General features: G+C 49.0%; 1 protein-coding gene across 6 annotated transcripts in view; it reads left to right on the forward strand.

Annotated features, from left to right (window-relative positions):
- The window catches only part of ITSN1 (intersectin 1), a 193,420-nt gene that overhangs the window by 96,533 nt on the left and 78,957 nt on the right, over positions 1 to 17,930 (forward strand). For all 6 annotated transcript variants that reach the window (XM_056559559.1, XM_056559560.1, XM_056559563.1 and 3 more), the window contains 5 exons: positions 3,331 to 3,593; positions 4,481 to 4,630; positions 5,673 to 5,813; positions 10,787 to 10,874; positions 11,945 to 12,084. In XM_056559559.1, the coding sequence (XP_056415534.1) occupies positions 3,331 to 3,593; positions 4,481 to 4,630; positions 5,673 to 5,813; positions 10,787 to 10,874; positions 11,945 to 12,084 (782 nt within the window). The remainder of the gene's footprint in view (positions 1 to 3,330; positions 3,594 to 4,480; positions 4,631 to 5,672; positions 5,814 to 10,786; positions 10,875 to 11,944; positions 12,085 to 17,930) is intronic.

Here is a 17,930-nt window from a genome sequence, read left to right on the forward strand (position 1 = left end):
CCAGAGGTCGGTCAAGCCCCACACCAGTCGCCAAGTATTGAATGCAGAGGAGCCCTGGTCAATAGCCGTGGTGTGGTCGAGGACTGGATCAGGAACCACGTTGAAATCGCCTACAAAAAGAACAGGGTCAGAGGGAAAAGAAAGCAGTTCATTAGTAATAAGCTCCAGGACTGAAACTTGGAAGGGAGGGGGCACATACACAGCAACAAGTACAAAAGAGACAGACCCCATAGAACAGTGCAAAAGGACATACCTCCCAAATTGATCACAGGATACCCGAGAGACAACCAACGGCAGGGATTTAGTAATAAGCACAGAAACCCCCCTAGCATAAGTGGATTAGGTAGCATGATAACACCTCGCAATCCAGACCCGTTTAAGGGCCAAGATCTTCTGACCCGTAATGTGAGTCTCCTGCAGACAGATAATGTGAGGAGACTGACGCTTAACAAAATCAAGACAAAGGGCCCTTTTAAACTTGGAATTCAACCCCCTGACATTCCAGCTAACCACCTTTAGAGTCCCCATCTGGATAAAGAGCACATAGAAGAACCAGGATAAACCATCCCCCGACCAGGATCAGGGAGGATCGAGCACCGGGACCACACACACCCCACTCACCCGACAAACAGACACTCGCTGAGACGAAGACAGCACAGACAAACAACATATACAACAACCTTCCAACCAACAAGAACAAAAATCCCCTAAACAATTCCCTGTCTAACAATAACTAAACCTGTGTAGACCTATACCCCGAACCAAAATACGTATCAGGCGAGTGCGGGAGCTACGTACAACTTCCAACCGCCACCTCCCGCCCACCCATAAAATACAAAACATTAACCCCTGACCCACTAGCCAGGGAATCCCTAAGGGAAAACTCGAACCTCGGACAGCTAACACTGACAGCCTATCCGCTATTTAACTAACTAAGAAGGTTAAGCAGTCCATCCGATAAATCAGTCAGGTGGCTGAGCCGCTCTAGGCGCCGCCTCCGCCCACTGTAGCGCCTCCACAGGGGAAGTGAAGAATCTGGTGGTGGGTCCATCCCCCACCCGCAACCGGGCCGAATACAGCATGGTATACCGATACCCATTGGAACGGAGTGTAGCCCTGACTTCGGTAAACTGTGTGCGCTGTTTCCTCAATTCCACGGAGAAGTCCGGGTAGAAGGAGACCCTGCTATCGCCAAAGAGCACCTCCCCTTTGATCCTCACAGCTCTCAGGATCACGTCTCTATCCTTGAAGTGGAGAATCTTCGCTAGAAATGGTCATGGGGGCCCCCCCGGCACCGGAGGTCTTGCGGGGACCCTATGGGCCCTTTCCACAGAAGAAGGGAGAAAAAGTGTCCGCAGTCAACAACTCTCACAGCCAGGACTCCAAGAACGCTACGGGATCCGACCCCTCTGCCTTTTCGGGAAGGCCCACCAGCCTAACGTTGTTGCGCCGTAGTCTGTTTTCAAAGTCATCCGCTCTATCCGCCACTCCATGGAGTTGCCACTGCATATCAGAAATTTGTTGAGGAATAGGGCGTAGGGCATCCTCAACCATAGAGACCCTATTCTCCACCTCCTTTGTGCGTTCTCGCAGCTTTTGATTCTCATGTCGCAGGAGGACGAATTCTTGACGAAGCTCGTCCACCTTTGAAATCATAGATGTATGACAGGAAGTAATAGTGGACAGAATCTCCGTAAAGCGCAAGTCCAAGAGAGCCCCATCATATGGTATCTTATCCAGAGAGGGAAGAGGCGAAGGCACAGCACTGCCCGACGGCCGTTCAGATCTGGAGGACTGACTTAGCGCCTTAGCAGCATTGGCCTCTACTTCAGTAGATAGAGGGGTCTGGGGCACAGATTCCCTTCGGGAGCAACCACTAGCTTCAGAGAGACCGTCATCAGAAGAAGCATAGTCTTCCCCAGGAGGAAGAAACACCCCAATGCCCGACTTGTTGCGTTTGGATCTACCCCTTGAGCCTCCCATAATGGTATATTGGATAGCAAGAGGTTCCACAGCAAGAAATGCGGCAGCAGGAAGGGGCCAGTCAGCAGCGCTAGAGCCCTTACAGCAACAGCAGCACAGTCCAGCACAGAGGGGGTTAAGTATATTAGCAGAGTCCGTGCACTCTCACTGCCGGCAGCACCTGCGTCCCAGGAGTCCCAAAGCACCCTCCGGTCAAAGGTACCGTGGGTCAGGGGGTCTTTTACAGGAGAAATGTACAGGGTGAGCGGGAGCTCGGCAGCAGTGCGACCGCTCAGCTCCACATGCAGGCCACGTCCCCATCGTATTCATCTGACTTTTTGATCGCAATTTTTTCATGATATAAAAATTTTTTTGCGCTTTGAAATTTTTTTGCGCGTACGCCATTGACCGTGCCGTTTAATTAACAATATATTTTTATAGTTCGGACATTTACGCACGCGGCGATACCACATATGTTTATTTTTATTTACACTGTTTTTAGTTTTTAAATGGGAAAAGGGGGGTGATTCAAACTTTTATTAGGGGAGGGGTTAAATCATCTTATTAACTTTTTTTTTTTTCAATGTTATAGCTCCCATAGGGGGGGACTATAACATGCATTACAATGATCTCTTACACTAGTACTTACGCCATAGCATAGCAGTGATCAGTGTTTCTGCCGCTTGGCTGCTCCTTCCTGGATCTCAGGCACGGAGCAGTCATTCGGTGATCGGACAGCGAGGAAGTAGGTAGGGATCCTCCTCTCGTCCTGCAAGCTGTTTGGGATGCCACGATTTCACCGCGGCTGTCCCGAACGGCACCACTGAGCTAACCAGCAATGTTTACTTTTGTTTTAGACGCGGCGAACAAGTTTGATCGCTGCGTCTAAAGGGTTAATGCCGGATATCAGCCCGATCGGCGATGTCCGGCCTTAGCCATGGGTCCTGGTTGGTTATAGCAACCGGGCCCCACTGGGTATGATGCGCGCCCACCTGCTGAGCACCGTCATACCTCGGTAGCCGGAAATGGACGTTTATGAACGTCCATTTGCGGCAAGGGGTTGATTTTATTTATTTATTTATTTTAACTAAAATTATGTTGTATGCAGTTCTACCTTTTGATATTTGGTTTAGATTGATGCAAGAAGTAGCGTCCTATTTATATTGGTGAACTGATATTTCACTATTTATGCTTATGTGGTAGGGCAATGTAGTCTAACAAAGGAGAAAGCAAAGCACATCAAATGAAATATGCAAAGCAAGGTTCCTAATGACATAAGACAGCCTGAAGCTTCTGCTTTAATGACTAGAAGATGTTGCCAGTAGTCACACATCGAGCACCCATAACCGCGCTTGTTTATCCTCACAGTGACGTTTGAAGATAAGAAGAGGGAAAACTTTGAGCGTGGGAACCTTGAGTTAGAGAAGAGGCGGCAGGCTCTACTGGAGCAGCAGCGCAAAGAGCAGGAGAGATTGGCTCAGCTGGAAAGGGCCGAGCAGGAGAGGAAAGAGCGGGAGCGCCAGGAACAGGAGCGGAAGCGGCAACAAGAGCTGGAGAAACAGTTAGAAAAGCAGCGAGAGCTGGAGAGGCAACGAGAAGAGGAGAGGAGGAAAGAAATAGAGAGGAGAGAGGTAACAGATTTTTTTTTTTTGTTTGATTTTGTTTTGTTTTTAGTCTCTGTGTACTAAAATTTTGGGATAGGGTATAAGTGTTTGACCACTGGGGAGTCCAACTGATGGGACCCCACGTGATCACCGGAACGAGGCCCAGTTACTCGCCCGTCCTCAGAGCAGAGCGACCCTCACCCTCAAATACGTGCGGGAGTGACTAACCACTCAGCTAACCACCAGCTGAGAAGGTGGTCCCTTCGCACCTAGTAATTGGCTAAGCAGGCCGCCACTTCCGCACGTCTGAGGGTGGGGCTGCTCTGCTCTAAGGGCGGTTAGCAGCCGGGCCCTGTTTCGGAGATTGTGGAAAGGCCCATGCTGTCTTGACCCTTGTCGTTCAAATTTTTTTATGATGTGGATAGGGGGTAAGTGTTAACTGGAGTACCCCTTTAATCACAGGGAATTGGTAAGGTTAACACCAGTATACAATGGACACATTTTGCATCCGTATTACGGTTTACAAGTCCTGGCCAGGGGTCTGTCTACTATATTGATGAGGTGAATCAAACAGGTTCTTATGCAGTACAAAAATAAAAATCCTGGCAACGCTAAAACTGAATAAACCCTAATGAAACCATGCGAGGTTACAGGTTACATTGAAGCCTTCGAGCTGAAATATTGCCTGGGTAAGGAACTGATCGTTTAGTTTTAAAATCAAATATGACTTTATATGCTTTTAAAAAAAACCTAGGTCCTAGGATTTGATGCAAAATTGCGGGTGCCCATGAGTGTAACGCACTAGGCTTTTGGGGTTTGGAAATGTATATAGAATGAAAATTGTCAAGGCACAAAAGGGTAACATGGAAGTTGCATATCGCTGCTTTCTCATTCGACATTTGTCTCCTAATCAGGCTGCAAAGCGAGAGCTAGAACGTCAGCGACAACTAGAGTGGGAACGGAACCGGCGGCAGGAGCTTTTGAATCAAAGGAACAGGGAACAAGAGGATATCGTTGTCTTGAAAGCAAAAAAGAAGACTCTTGAGTTTGAGCTAGAAGCTTTAGTAAGTTAAAGGGAATGTGTCACCAAATGTTATAAAAAATTTTTTTTTTTAAAGAGGTTAAATAATGTTTTCACATTTTAAAATATTTTTGGAAATATTTAAAAACATTTTTACTTATCACAAAATATGAAAAATTAAATAACTTGTCATATTTCCCTCTGTTGACAAGCAGGGGGAGCTACACTGCTGAAAATCTGGTCTCGCAAATTAACTTAACTTATTTTATATAACCATTTTATTTATATATTTTAAAAAAAGTGACAGTTTCCCTTTAAATCACAGAACCCAATGCTTCTCAGTCCATGACCAAATGGTGGAAATTTTTAAAGGGATACCTGCGTCAGATTTTTTTTAACTCAATGTTTATAGGAAACAATGGTTTGTTTTTCTGCTGAATTTTTGTCCCAACAAACACCTATGAGTACTGTCATGTAAATAACATAACTCTCCTCCTATCAGCCCCTCCAGCAGTCCTATGTAAATAGCATCTCTCTCAACTCCCCAGCCCCTCCAGCATACAGTCCCATGTAAAAATATTCCTCTCCCCATTATATGTCCTGCTGTACCTCCCCCAATACTGAGAATCTGGTATAGCCTGCAGGAGCTGCGGGGGGCATCGGAGATTATCAGCTGCTCCCTATCATGCTGGTCTCTATACAGTGCTGTGGTGTCCCCACTGCTTATACTGAATCTGCTTACACCAGGAAGAGGTCTACATCCCAACCGCAGGGACCCCCCCCCCCTGCAATCTCCTAAATGGGACTCTCTGAGGAGCGTGTGCTGCAGACAGCACAGACTCCATTCATTTCTATGTACAGTCTCTTTGGTGCTTTTCGGCAGCATGCGCTCCACTCAGAGAGCCAGGGTTCATTCAGAAGATTGCGGGGGATCCCAGTGTTCAGAACCCTGGTCATCAGACACTGACCCCCTATGCAGTGGATAGGTGATAAGTTGTCTTTTGCTGGCCCTTTTAATAACATTAAAATTAAACCACCAATAAAAAAAAAAAATTAAAAAATCTATTATGTTGTTTTTCTTATAGAATGACAAAAAGCATCAGCTGGAAGGAAAACTTCAAGACATCAGATATCGTCTCACTACACAGCGTCAAGAGATAGAAAGTACAAACAAGTCCCGTGAGCTGAGGATCGCAGAAATTACTCATCTCCAGCAGCAGCTTCAGGTATGTAACGTGGTCATTTGTGTGATGCTTCTATGTTACCCTGCGTCTGCTTGGGTTTGGTTCTTGCAAGTCTTTGTCAATTCTCACATGAGTTGTACCTGCTCCTCTATTCTACTTTATCCTATTACTATTCAGAAGTAATTTAAAGTTAATATTAGTATATACCAAGTATTTGTTATATTGACTTGAGTCACCTCTACCAACCTCTTATCTTATAATAATTCAGTAGCCTATATTTCACCACAACTAACCTCTTGGGTACTAAGATCAATAAAGAGTCATTTGAATCATCTCAGCAAGGGCAACTTCCACAGCGCTTCAGCAGCTCAATGTCCAAATGACACAAGTATCAAATAGCAGCATACAATTCACACAGAGGACATTCGGCGATCTGTGCCATCTTTCATCGGCGCTTAACAGCACTGTGCCATTGACAGACGGATGTTTGAACGTGTTATATCTTCTGCCTGAATACAATTCCTTGTTGGACGCTCTCTTTTGGAACCTTTGGCATGTTAACTAAGCAGCATCCCATTGAGATTTATAGAAGGCTGCTGCAATCTTCATGGAAATTCTGTTTAGAATTTCTGTAATGTGAATGAGCCCATAGTCTGTTAGGGTGGGATCACACGTAATGGATCTGCAGCGTTTTTTATGCTACGGATCCGCCGGTGACCCGACTCATAGTGTGCCTCCAGCTGTTGCCAACTGCAGGGTAACAGCTGGAGGCACACTATGGGTCGGGTCACCGGCAGATCCGCAGCTTAAAATACGCTGCGGATCCCTTACGCGTGACTCTACCCTTAAAGGAAAACTGTCACCCCTTCACCCACACTTAACTCGATACACCGGGTTATAGTGTAGGTGAACAGGAGACCATTGCAGTGTTTTTCACCTATATACGTACCTTCATTCCGGCACCCGGTCCCTCTGAAGTTCGGCTTCTTTCAGAACTGAATTGTGCGCTGAAGGCGGGCCCGCCAACTGGATTTGAATATTCATGGCTGCGGGTCACGCAACCAGCGCCCATGAATATGCAAATCTAGCCAGCAGGCCCGCCTCCAGCGCGCAATTTAGAGCTGGAAGAAGCCGAACTGCAGAGGGACCAGGCGCCGAAATGCAGGTACCTATATAGGTCAGAAACCCGCACCGGTCTCATGTTCACCTACACTATAACCCCCGGTGTATTGGGTTTAGTATGAGTGAATGGGTGACAGTTTTCCTTTAAAGAGAATGTCAGCAGTTTTGAGGGCTAAAAAGTTAATTGAAAATGCTGGCATTTTCGTTTATCACTTACGCCTGCAAATTTCCTTCCTTTTGCTTGTAATTTTTTTATTTATTTATTCTACAGATTATAACCAATGTTTTCTCAGTCGGCTCCATTAGGGGACACAGAGACCGTGGGTATATCTTGCTGCCACTAGGAGGCTGACACAAGGCATACAAAAAAGAAAGTCGGCCCCTCCCCTACTGACCCTGAGCTAATCAGTTTTAGCTTAGTGTCAGTAGGAGGCAGACACAGGTCTGGAGTTCTCCAGACCTGGTCTTCTTTTTTATTTTATAGCTAGGGCCTGTTGAAGGTTCTTTTGTCCTTTTTATTTCTTGTTTTTTAGGTGGGGGTTCAAGAGCATGGCGCAACCCGTTCCCCCATATGTGGCTAAAGGGCATGGGGGCATAGAGTATGCACCATTAACCCCTTCCCACCAACTGCCAGCGCCTGGAGTTGCACCTTGGGTCCGGGTCCCCCTACCCTCCCTGCTTGTCCCACTGTCTCAGCCTGACGTGATGAAGGTGACAAATAGCTGGCTGAAGACATCTTAGGGGAGTATGTGCTGCACTGGGTAAGTATATTCCCCCCCCCCCTCTCCCCCTTCTTCTTCCTTCCTTACTTAGGGGGCCCCAGGGGGATTTTTCATTCATTTTTTTATTCATTTTTATTATTTGTCGGGGGCAGGGATATAGGCTCCGGTCTTTTTATCGCAGTGTCAGGACTCCGGGGACCGCGGGGCAGTACTCCTCCCCCTCCCCTTCGCCATCCCCGACACTGCTTACTCACTTTCATTCTTCTCCGGAGCGCCGAACGCAGCGCCTGTCAGCTGGGCTGCGGTTGCGCGGCCAGCTCCACAGTTTACTTTAATTTTCACCTGCTTCTCGGGCAAGTCTCGCGGCGAGCAGGAAATTAATTGAGGCTGCGGCCTGGTTCGGCATTTAACTCCGCCCACTCTTCGCATCGTGCATGCTGGCGGGGCTCCCAGCCTCCTCCTGCTGTCAGCCAATAGTCTTATCAGCGCACGCACCAGGGGTCACCGATTCTCAGTACGCACGCTTTGGGGGGGTCAGCTTCTGTACCCCTCCCTTTCCTCTTCCAATGGGGTCCATGTGGGTGCGGAGCCCACCACCCTGGTCAGTGCAGCCTGCTTCTCTCCTCCCTCCTTCCTGCTCTATGCCCATTTCACCTCAGTGGCTGCCTGCCTCTTCATCTCTGGACACAAGATAGCTACAGCCTGCTTCTCAGCACCAGCTGCGGGGCACAGGACCTGGTTGAGATTGCTCCAATTTATTTGCTGACTGCTTCCTTACTAGCACTTATGTCTGACCCCAGAACCAAACCTCCCCCCAGACAGGCGACCACAGCCTTAGTCACCTACTACTGTTGCGTGGGCTGCAAGACCAAAATGCCCTGTGGTTCCACTAAATACACCTGACCCGTCTGCTCCACCACACGCACCATCCCTCCTGTGTCTATCTCTCAGGATGTCCCCCTGGACCGCGCGGTGTCCGCTTCTTCCCCAGAGTGGGTTTCTTCCCTTTCTCAGTCGATCTCCGACATGGCGAAGGTCTCCAGATCAGTGGCATCTGCTTTGGAGCGGTCTTCCTGGGCCGTTTGGCTAGCGCAGGCACAGGACTCCTGGGTCCAGGACGTCCTATCCGATGGTTACTGGATAGAGTTTGCTTCCCTTGATCGTGATCGTTTCTTCCGATCCTGCCCTCCTGGTTCCCCTTCTTTGGCGGCGGCCTTTCAGGTCGCTTTAAGTACCCTCCTCACTCAGGGAGTGATTGTGCCAGTTCCTCCAGGGGAGCGTTTTTCGGGGTTCTACTCACATTTTTTAGGGCTCTGCCCATCCCATTCTGGACCTCAAGCTACTTTTCTATCCATCCGGAGGCATTTGCGCAGATCTGCAATCTTTGGGGGATCCCGGACGTGGATCTCTTTGCGTCTCACCACAACAGACAAGTTCCTTGCTTTGTCGCAAAGTCACAAGACCCTCTGGCTTTTGGCGCACTTGTCATCCCGTGGGAGGAAACTCAAGGCGAAGGGCGTTCCAGCCATTCTGGTGGCTCCAGACTGGCCCAGACACGCGTGGTACACCGACGTAATTCGGCTGGTCGCCGATGTACCACTGCATCTTCCAGTTCGCCCCGATCTTCTCTCCCAGGGTCCTCTCTGCCACCCCAGTTTACTGTCGCTGCATTTGACGGTGTGGTGGTTGAAACCGCGGTTTTGAAAGCTTGGGGGTTTTCTTCCGGGGTGATTCACACCATGCTTCGGGCTTGGAGGCCTATCTCCGCTAGGATTTACCACTGCACTTTGGCAGGCTTATTTCCGGTGGTGTGAGGCTCGGTCCGTCTCCCCGGTCGTTTTCTCCTTTCCGTGCCTTTTTGTTTTTTTGCAATCCGGTCTGGATCAGCGCTTGGCACTCAGCTCTCTTAAAGGTCAAGTGTCAGCTCTTTCTATTCTGTTTCAGCGGCCGTTGGCTTCCAATTCTCATGTCCTCACTTTCCTGCAGGGCGTGGCCCATGCGGCACCGCCTTTCAGGTCTCCCACTCCTTCTTGGGATCTCAACCTGGTGCTTAGCGTTTTGAGGGAAGCTCCATTCAAACCTCTCCGGGACACCTCTCTTCGCATCCTTTTATGGAAGGTCGCCATCCTCATCGCGATTACCTCCATTAGGAGGGTCTTCGAGCTGACAGCTCTCTCTTGTCGCTCTCCCATCTTGGTCCTTCATCAGGACAAGGTGGTTTTTCGGCCGCCTCCCTCCTTCTAGCTCAAGGTGGTTTCCCCCTTTCACATGAACGAGGAGATCGTTCTTCCTTCATTTTGTCTGTCTCCATCCAACGCTAAGGAGCGTTCCCTACATAGCCTGGACGTTGTTCGAGCGGTCCGGATCTATCTTTCAGTCACCTCCTCCTTTCGGCAGGGTGACTCCTTCTTTGTGATTGTGGTCGCAAGGGTCTTCCGACCCAAGGCGACCATTTCGCAGTGGATCCGTTCTGCCATCTCGCAATTGTACCGTCGTAAAGGGAAAGTCCCACATTTTAAGGTGACTGCGTATTCCACGTGTTCCGTTGGGGCTTCTTGGGTGCTCCGCAATAGGGCTACGGCTTTGCAAGTCTGTAAGGCGGCCACCTGGTGGTCCTTGCACACTTTCACTAAATTCTACCAGGTGCACACCTTTGCTTCAGCTGACGCTGGTTTGGGTCGCAAAGTGTTAGAGGCGGCAGTGACTCAGTCTTCTACCTGATTCTGAGTTGGGTATTTTTCCTACCCCAGGGACTGCTTTGGTACGTGCCACAGTCTCTGTGTCCCCCAATGGAGCCGACCAAGAAAGGTAGATTTTTTTATGCTTACTGTAATGGATCTCAGAGGGTCCATTGGGGGACACAGCACCACCATTTGTGTTTGTTGCTATGGTTCAGTTTTCTGTCCGAGGGGTTGTTTTCGGTTCCTTTTATGTCTGGTTCCCTCGGACACCTGCTGGTTTCTTTCTCTGACTGTCCTCTCCTACTGCTTTGGGACTAAACTGATAGGCTCAGGGTTAGTAGGCGGGGTATATCCTGCCAGGAGGGGCCGACTTTCTTTTTGTATGCCTAGTGTCAGCAAGATGTACCCACTGTCTCTGTGTCCCCCAATGGATCCTCCGAGAAAGAGATTTTACGGTAAGCATAAAAAAATCTACTTTTTTCCTTTCTAGGAGTCTCAGCAGCTGCTTGGAAAATTGATTCCTGAGAAGCAGTTACTCAATGACCAGCTAAAGCAGGTTCAACAGAACAGTTTGCACAGTGAGTATATTGAGGCCTCTTAGGCAGTGTTTCCCAATCAGTGTGACTTCAGCTGTTGCAAAACTACAACTCCCGGCATGCTGGGAGTTGTAGTTTTGCAACAGCTGGAGGCACACTGATTGGAAAACATGGCCTTAAAGGGTACATGTTTTTATTTATTTTTATTTTTTTTAAGAACTCCTGCCATCATACGATATGCCACAAGTTTTTGGTTCATAAAGGTCTGGCTCCTGAGACCCCCTCTAACAAACGATCAGCCGCATTTAGGTAGTCACTGTGCCTGTTTGTTTCTGCTTGGCACCACTTAGCTTTGCTCTGGGATCGGTGCTTGTGGTGTAGGAATTTTCAGAGACAGTCAATAGAGAAATCTGTAGTCCCCTGCCGTGATTCCACGCCATTGCCAACATTGTCTGGTCGCCACTATTTGCCCCTTTCTTAACACCAGGATGTGCTCACTCTTTTCCTGTACTACCAAAACTATCATAGGTGATCACACGTATTTCCCTTTCACCAAAATAATAGTACCCAAAAATTAGAAACCAATAACACACTGCAGTGTTACACTCAATCATATCATTGGCTACAGTGGTATTTAACCATCTAGGAGGTTAAACTGCAGGGATCAGAGTGTGCATTAGAGCGAGGCACCTGCTGTGGATTGCTTAGGCACAGTGACAGCGCCCACCCATCAGAGTGCCCTTATAGTATGGCACAGGTACTTTAGCCTGTGCTTTATTATTATGGCCCAGCAAAGTATTAAAGCTCATACTAATGGTGTCACCCTGTAATAGGATCTTATGTATGAATACTGTCTAAATGTAACAACGTCTTTTTAACTTCGTTTTTTGCTAGCGGGACAGCAAAGCACCCTGTCTGGTTGGTCTTGTGCAGTATGTTTAGATCTCCCAAAACCACATAATTTATTTACATATAATGGACACCTATATTTATAATGTCACTTTCAAGGTTGATTATATATAACATAGTATCCAGGCATGTAAATGAATTGTTAGGGCTGCTCTGTGGCTGACAGGGTTGTATTAAAGAGAAGTGTTCTTCTTTGTCCCCAGGAGATTCCCTCCTTACACTAAAGAGAGCTTTGGAAGCCAAGGAACTTGGTCGCCAACAACTCCGAGACCAGCTGTATGAAGTGGAGAAAGAAACCCGGGCGAAACTTCAGGAGATTGATGTCTTTAATAACCAGCTTAAGGTAATAGCTGTGATATTACATCTCCGTTCTCTCTGGTGGAGAACGGCGTCCAGCCTTGTGCTTTACACTCCTGTTTGTTAAAGGGGTTATCCAGGAATAAAAAAAAAAGTCAGTTTCTTCTAAAACAGCACTACACCTGTCCTTAGGTTGTGTGTAGTATTACAACTTCAAAGAAGAAATCAGCTCTCTTTTTCTAATCCCAGATAACCCCTTTGATTTATAAAAACGGGGTTGACATTTATTTTTACTACTACAGTGGTCCCTCAACGATGGTAATTGGTTCCAGACGAACTATCGTTTGTTCGACACTCCTCCGATGCCGTATCACTACGTCGCCACTGCCCTGTGCCGTCACTCTCCGTCATCACATCGCAGCTCCTATTGGGCGGCGTGATGGCGGCGACCACAGAGGAACGGCAAAATGACGGGCCTGAGCGGCGGGGACATGTAAATATACATCAGCGGGGCACATTAAACCGCTATCCGGCGGCAGCTAAAGCAGCCAGCGCTGCCGGATAGCCGTTTTAGCAATGACACACAGAAGCATTGTATGTTGAATTGATCGTATGTCGGGGGACCACTGTATTGAAGTTCTGGCCATTACCAGGTCCACACTGATATGCACTGACTGTGAGGGGTCACTGATGTGCGGTCCCTGCTTACTGGCAAGTGACCAGTCAGTTCATGAAATTGATGTGTACTCTGATGGCCCAATTTTCCTGCTTCCAAGTTCTTGGGTCCTGGCCTCTTGTGGATTTTACTGTGACACATACCACCTACATAAACATTGTAGATACAAGCCCCCCCCCCACACATGACATCAGGATTCCATTATGGCAGTGGCCTCTCTCTGCACATTAATGCCCTGGCCACCCAGCAAATATCGTCCAGATTAGATTGATCATCTGCAAAATGTGATGGAGAAACAAGTCCGATCCATGGAGGCCATATCTCACAACTTAAAGGATCTCCTGAGAACGACTTGGTGCCATATAGGACATCTGTTGAGGTCTTGTGGAGTCTGGAACTTGGTGGGGCAGAGCTCTTCTGGCAGCACACAGGAATCTACATGATATGTTATGACTTATTGTGTATACATTGAAAGATAACAACAATTCCATTTCCCCACTGTACTGTGAGGTACCCATATCATCCTCCCAGTACCTATGGCCACCATTTGCTCAATGTTAGTCTCTGACTAATAACTCTTTTTCTCGGTCGCTCTTCATTGGGGGACACAGATGCTGATGGGTATATGCTCTTGCCACTAGGAGGCGCTGACACTAGGAAAAAAAATTGGCTTCTCCCTGTCAGGATAAACCCACCCACTGGAAGTGAGGTAACCAGTTTTTAGCTAGTGTCAATAGGAGGCAAGACACAGGTCTGGGAGCTCCTCAAACCTGGTCTTTTTTATTATTTTCTAGTAAGGGCTGTTAAGTTAGTTTTTTTTTTTTTTTTTTTCCCTTTTGTTTCCCTTTTTCAGGTGGGGGTTTAGGAGCATGGCGCTATCTGTTGCCCCATATACGACAAAGGGGCACGGAACATAAGCGTATGGGCCGTCAACCCCTTATCGCCAATGGCCAGCGCCTGGAGGTTGTATCCTGGGTTCGGGTCCCCCACTGCCCCTGCTCGCCCCGCTATGTTAGCCTGGTATGATGCAGCGTGGCCATAAGCTGGTTGAAGACGGCTGAGGTGAGTATAGTTATCACTGTACAAAGCGCACACCTATAGATCAAAAGATCATGTGCAATTCCTTTTTTTTTAGTAATGTTCACATAAATACAAATACATAAGCAAAAAGGACATAACATTTTTTTTAAATTTCTCATAAAGAGCAAAACACAACATGGGAGAAGGGCCATAAACCCCCTCTCTCCACAGACCTTGTCCTCAAATAAATGGTATCCTATTGCTGTAATTCCCAATTGTTCACAAATATCACAGCAATATAAATAACAATTGCACTATGGTATACTGAATAAATATTGTATAGCACTATATGACTACTCGGATATATAGCACAATAATACAGGAGCTGCCACAATTAATTCAATACACAAACAAGGTAAATCAAAGGTTATAACAAACCACAGACGGAGGAACAGCAAGGTATAATATTACATGGGACGGGATCCCAAAGAGAACCCCACGCGTTCCGTCACTGATGGTGACTTCCTCAGGGGTGAGGAAGTCACCATCAGTGACGGAACGTGTAGGGGGTATTTATCTGGCGGGGGTTTCAGGGGGTTAGGGCGGCGTGTGGCTCTGCCCTTCTTCACTCCCTCAGCCAGCACGCGAACTGGGAGGCCAGGCAGCACCTCCTCTCCAGGTGCACACGCTGTACGGGTCATTCTTATGGCCGGCGGGTACGTACCCGCGGCAGTTATTCTGTGCGCCTCCAGCAGCGCCTAGCTCCTTCCCTCCACCATTGCAGAGGTCGGCAGCACTCCATAGAGCGGTACTTCTGGCCTCCCTAAGCGCAGCTCGGTGGGAGCTCTTCCAGCCGACCCGCTCCCCTGACCTCTGAGCTGTGCGGCTGCTTACCAGGCGCTTCTCCGAGCCGTCACCGCTCCTAGGGCTGCCAGCATGCGTGCTGCTCTTGGTGTGGGCGTCCTAGCCCCTCTCCCTTAAGGGTTCGTGCGGCCTCTTACAGCGCGGGGAACTTGGCTCCCCACGCTTTCTTCCTGCCATGTTCAGTACAATCACACACACATAAAAAAAACTATTTTTAAAGTGCTTCTAGTTACTCTGACCATTTGGTGTTGTTTGGCGCCCTCCTGTGGTCATTAATTGAATTGTGCCTTCATTTCAATTTCTTCTTGTGGGGTCCCTCTTGACATCTAATAGCTATTACAGGCTATTATCAGCTTAATATCTGCTAGGCTTCTTTTCTAGGGACTGTATATGGGGCCACCTTCTTTGATTCTATCACCTCATAAGGGGCCTGATGTGGCACATTACCTTGAGTCACATACGGTACGCCTCCAGCATACCTATTTTCTGCTGGGTTCTCGCTCTGTCAGGTAAGCTTATGCGATCCACCATGGCGGGTCGTTGCCAGAGATGATCCCTCAGAAGTTCTGGGGATGCATTCAGTGACTGTTCTCCCCTACCGCTGGGTGCCATACCATGTCAGTCGTGCCCTCGGCTGAATTCCAGTAACCTCCCCCACCGTAAATGGCACTGGCCGAATGCCCTTGCAAAAGCATTTGCATTCTTGACGGACGCTACGGACGCTTTGGCAGTTGCTCTTCTATCATTCCGCTGGTCACCCATCAAGAGGGTGTCCTTGGCTGTCCCTCCTCCACAGGCTGCCACATCCGCGGCTAGTGCTCCGGTTCCCCCACATCCAGTGTGAGGACCGGTGGAAGTGTCCCTGCGTGGCAGAGATTGGACCTCTTGCCTGTCACTCCTCTCACAGATGCCACATCCGCGACTGGATACCAGCACCCCACTACTAGTACGGGGTGTCCGATGGAGTGACCTGTTTTATTCTATGGACCCATACCAGTAAGCCAGACAGTGGTCTGCATAGGTTCCTCTGCCGCCTGTCACTCATCACGTGGCTGAGGCATCTGCGACTGGAGTTCTGGTTCCCCTCTGCTGTGCGAGGGGTCCGAAGAAGTGCCCCTACGTGTCCTATGGACCCTATAAGGGGTGACGTGGATACAATCCACTGCCACTAAGCCTCCCCCGATCTCCCAGGGTAGCGGGGATGCTATCCATGACTCTTAGGCCTCCCCGCCCTCCCACATGTGACAGAGGGGCTCATTGTTCGCATATCTGGCTGTCTTACCCTTTTCGCCAGTGCCTGGAGGTGTACTGGTTTAGCAGACCGTTGTCTGCACGGTTTCCACCGCCATATGTCTCCCATCTCAGGGCTTCCGTGGGCCTGGCCAGATTTTCTTTACCTCTCTGCTGTTGTCAGGAACCTGGATGAGGGTCCCTGCAGGTACTGGGGCTAATGCCAGTCAGCCAGACTTTCATCTGCTGGGTCTCCTACACCGCCGGGTCGCCCGTTCAATCGGCCACACTACAGTACCCCACTTCTTGTTGGAAGGTTTGATGGACGGATCCTGTACATTTAGGAATCTTTTACCAGTCAGCCAGGCGGTTGTCTGCATGGTGTACTGCTAGGTCAGGTCATCTACCATACACTTCCCACAACGTGGACGGAAGTTCAGGTAACCCACTGCAAGGGTGTAGAGTGAATCACCCCATGTTGCTCCCTGTGCCATAAACAATGCCTGCCGCTCTCATGGCTGAAGACTGGTGACCCACTTTCATTGTGTGGTTCTACATGCGGGACCCAGTGTGTCCATGGTCCCTATGCCAGATAGCCAGACTGTGTATGCATGGTTTTCTGATTCACCAGGTCACCTTCTCCATTCCTGCCGCTCCCGCGTCTGCAGTCCGGTGACTCCCATTCCATGTGAAGTTCCAAAAAGTGTCTCTCTGTGGGCTCCTTTGACCTTTTATACCTGTATGGCTCCGTTGGCGCTCATCTGGTCCAGGGTTTCACCCCAATGAGGGTTCCTCTCAACACTGTTGGTTGCTGTGTGCTTGTGCTTCTTGCTTGCGGTCGTCGTCACATCTTTGTGTCTTTGCCTTGCACCAGTGTCTGGGATTCCGATCCCTCTGGGGACACAATTTAGATCCTCCATTCCTTGATATGTTGTCGCAGGGTTCCTTTGTCCACCCAGTACTTTGTTTTATTGCTGTGGGGCGGAATTCCCCTCTTCCTTCAGTGCCTGACGCACTTGACATTCCCCCTTCCACATGGTGTATGGGGATCAGGGAGCTTTACATGGTCAGTGCCTGAGTTTCATTTTGACCACCCATTGTTTTCCCCTTCACTGGGGGTGAGGGGGGATTGGACTATTTAGCTGAGCGCTTTCTATTACCAGGATGGAGCCATCTCTTCTCTTCCCACCATTTGGTTGGGTATCTGGCTGGGCCCTGTTTTTTACATCAACCAATCAACCATTCAGAAGAGCTTTTAGCAGTCTATGCTTGTGTGCTTACTGCCCACAGTTGCAGCCTGGCTCTCCTCCTGTTTCTTGGTTATCTACTGCTGCTCACGCAGCCTTGGCGCTCTCCTCTGTTGGAGGAGTTTATGCAATCATGTACGGCTCGGCAACAGCCAGTCTAGGCACAGTCTGTTGTTTGGGTCCTGCCATTGCTCTCCTCCTTCCTCAGCGCAATCTCCTTGGAGGGTTTATTCATCCTTCTCTTTGACAGTGTCACTTGCTCTTCTGGGGTAACCTTCCTGTGCCCAGAACATGGGAGTCCCAGCTGGGTTCCTTTTTGTTCCCCCTCCATTCCCGTACGGATGGGATGTTGCTTCGCAGTGCTTTGGTCCACTCGGACCACTGGGGTCCAAGACTGGTTAGTTTCCTTGTCTTGGACACTATCCTGGGATGCTGTAGCGTGCCTTTTCTTCTAGGTCGGCCCTTCTGATTCTTGGGCCTTAGTGATGGTTGAGGTCATGTGTAGCGATCCTGCCCAGACTTTTCCACGATCCCATTTGCAGGGCAATCTCTCTGTACCGCACTTCTTCTTGTCTCGACACGGAAGTTTGTCACCCGGAGTGTTTTTCGTGGACGTTGGGTTTCATTACCCTTCAGATGTACGTCTTCCAAGTGCCTCGGGAACCTCCAGTTCTCATGTCTGTCGCTCGAGTGTTCCGGGATGCTCCTTTTCAGGACGTTCCGCTCCTTTTTTGGCGGTTCTTACCTTCTGTCTCCTCCTTCGGGTCCATGTACTCCCGAGATGGAGGGCGTTCCTGTTATCCGGATTCTACCAGTTGAGCTGATTTTGCCTCCCGGGTGCTCGCAGTGGGGACC

Source organism: Hyla sarda, chromosome 2, assembly GCF_029499605.1.
Source record: "Hyla sarda isolate aHylSar1 chromosome 2, aHylSar1.hap1, whole genome shotgun sequence".
Classification (NCBI taxonomy): Eukaryota; Metazoa; Chordata; class Amphibia; order Anura; family Hylidae; genus Hyla; species Hyla sarda.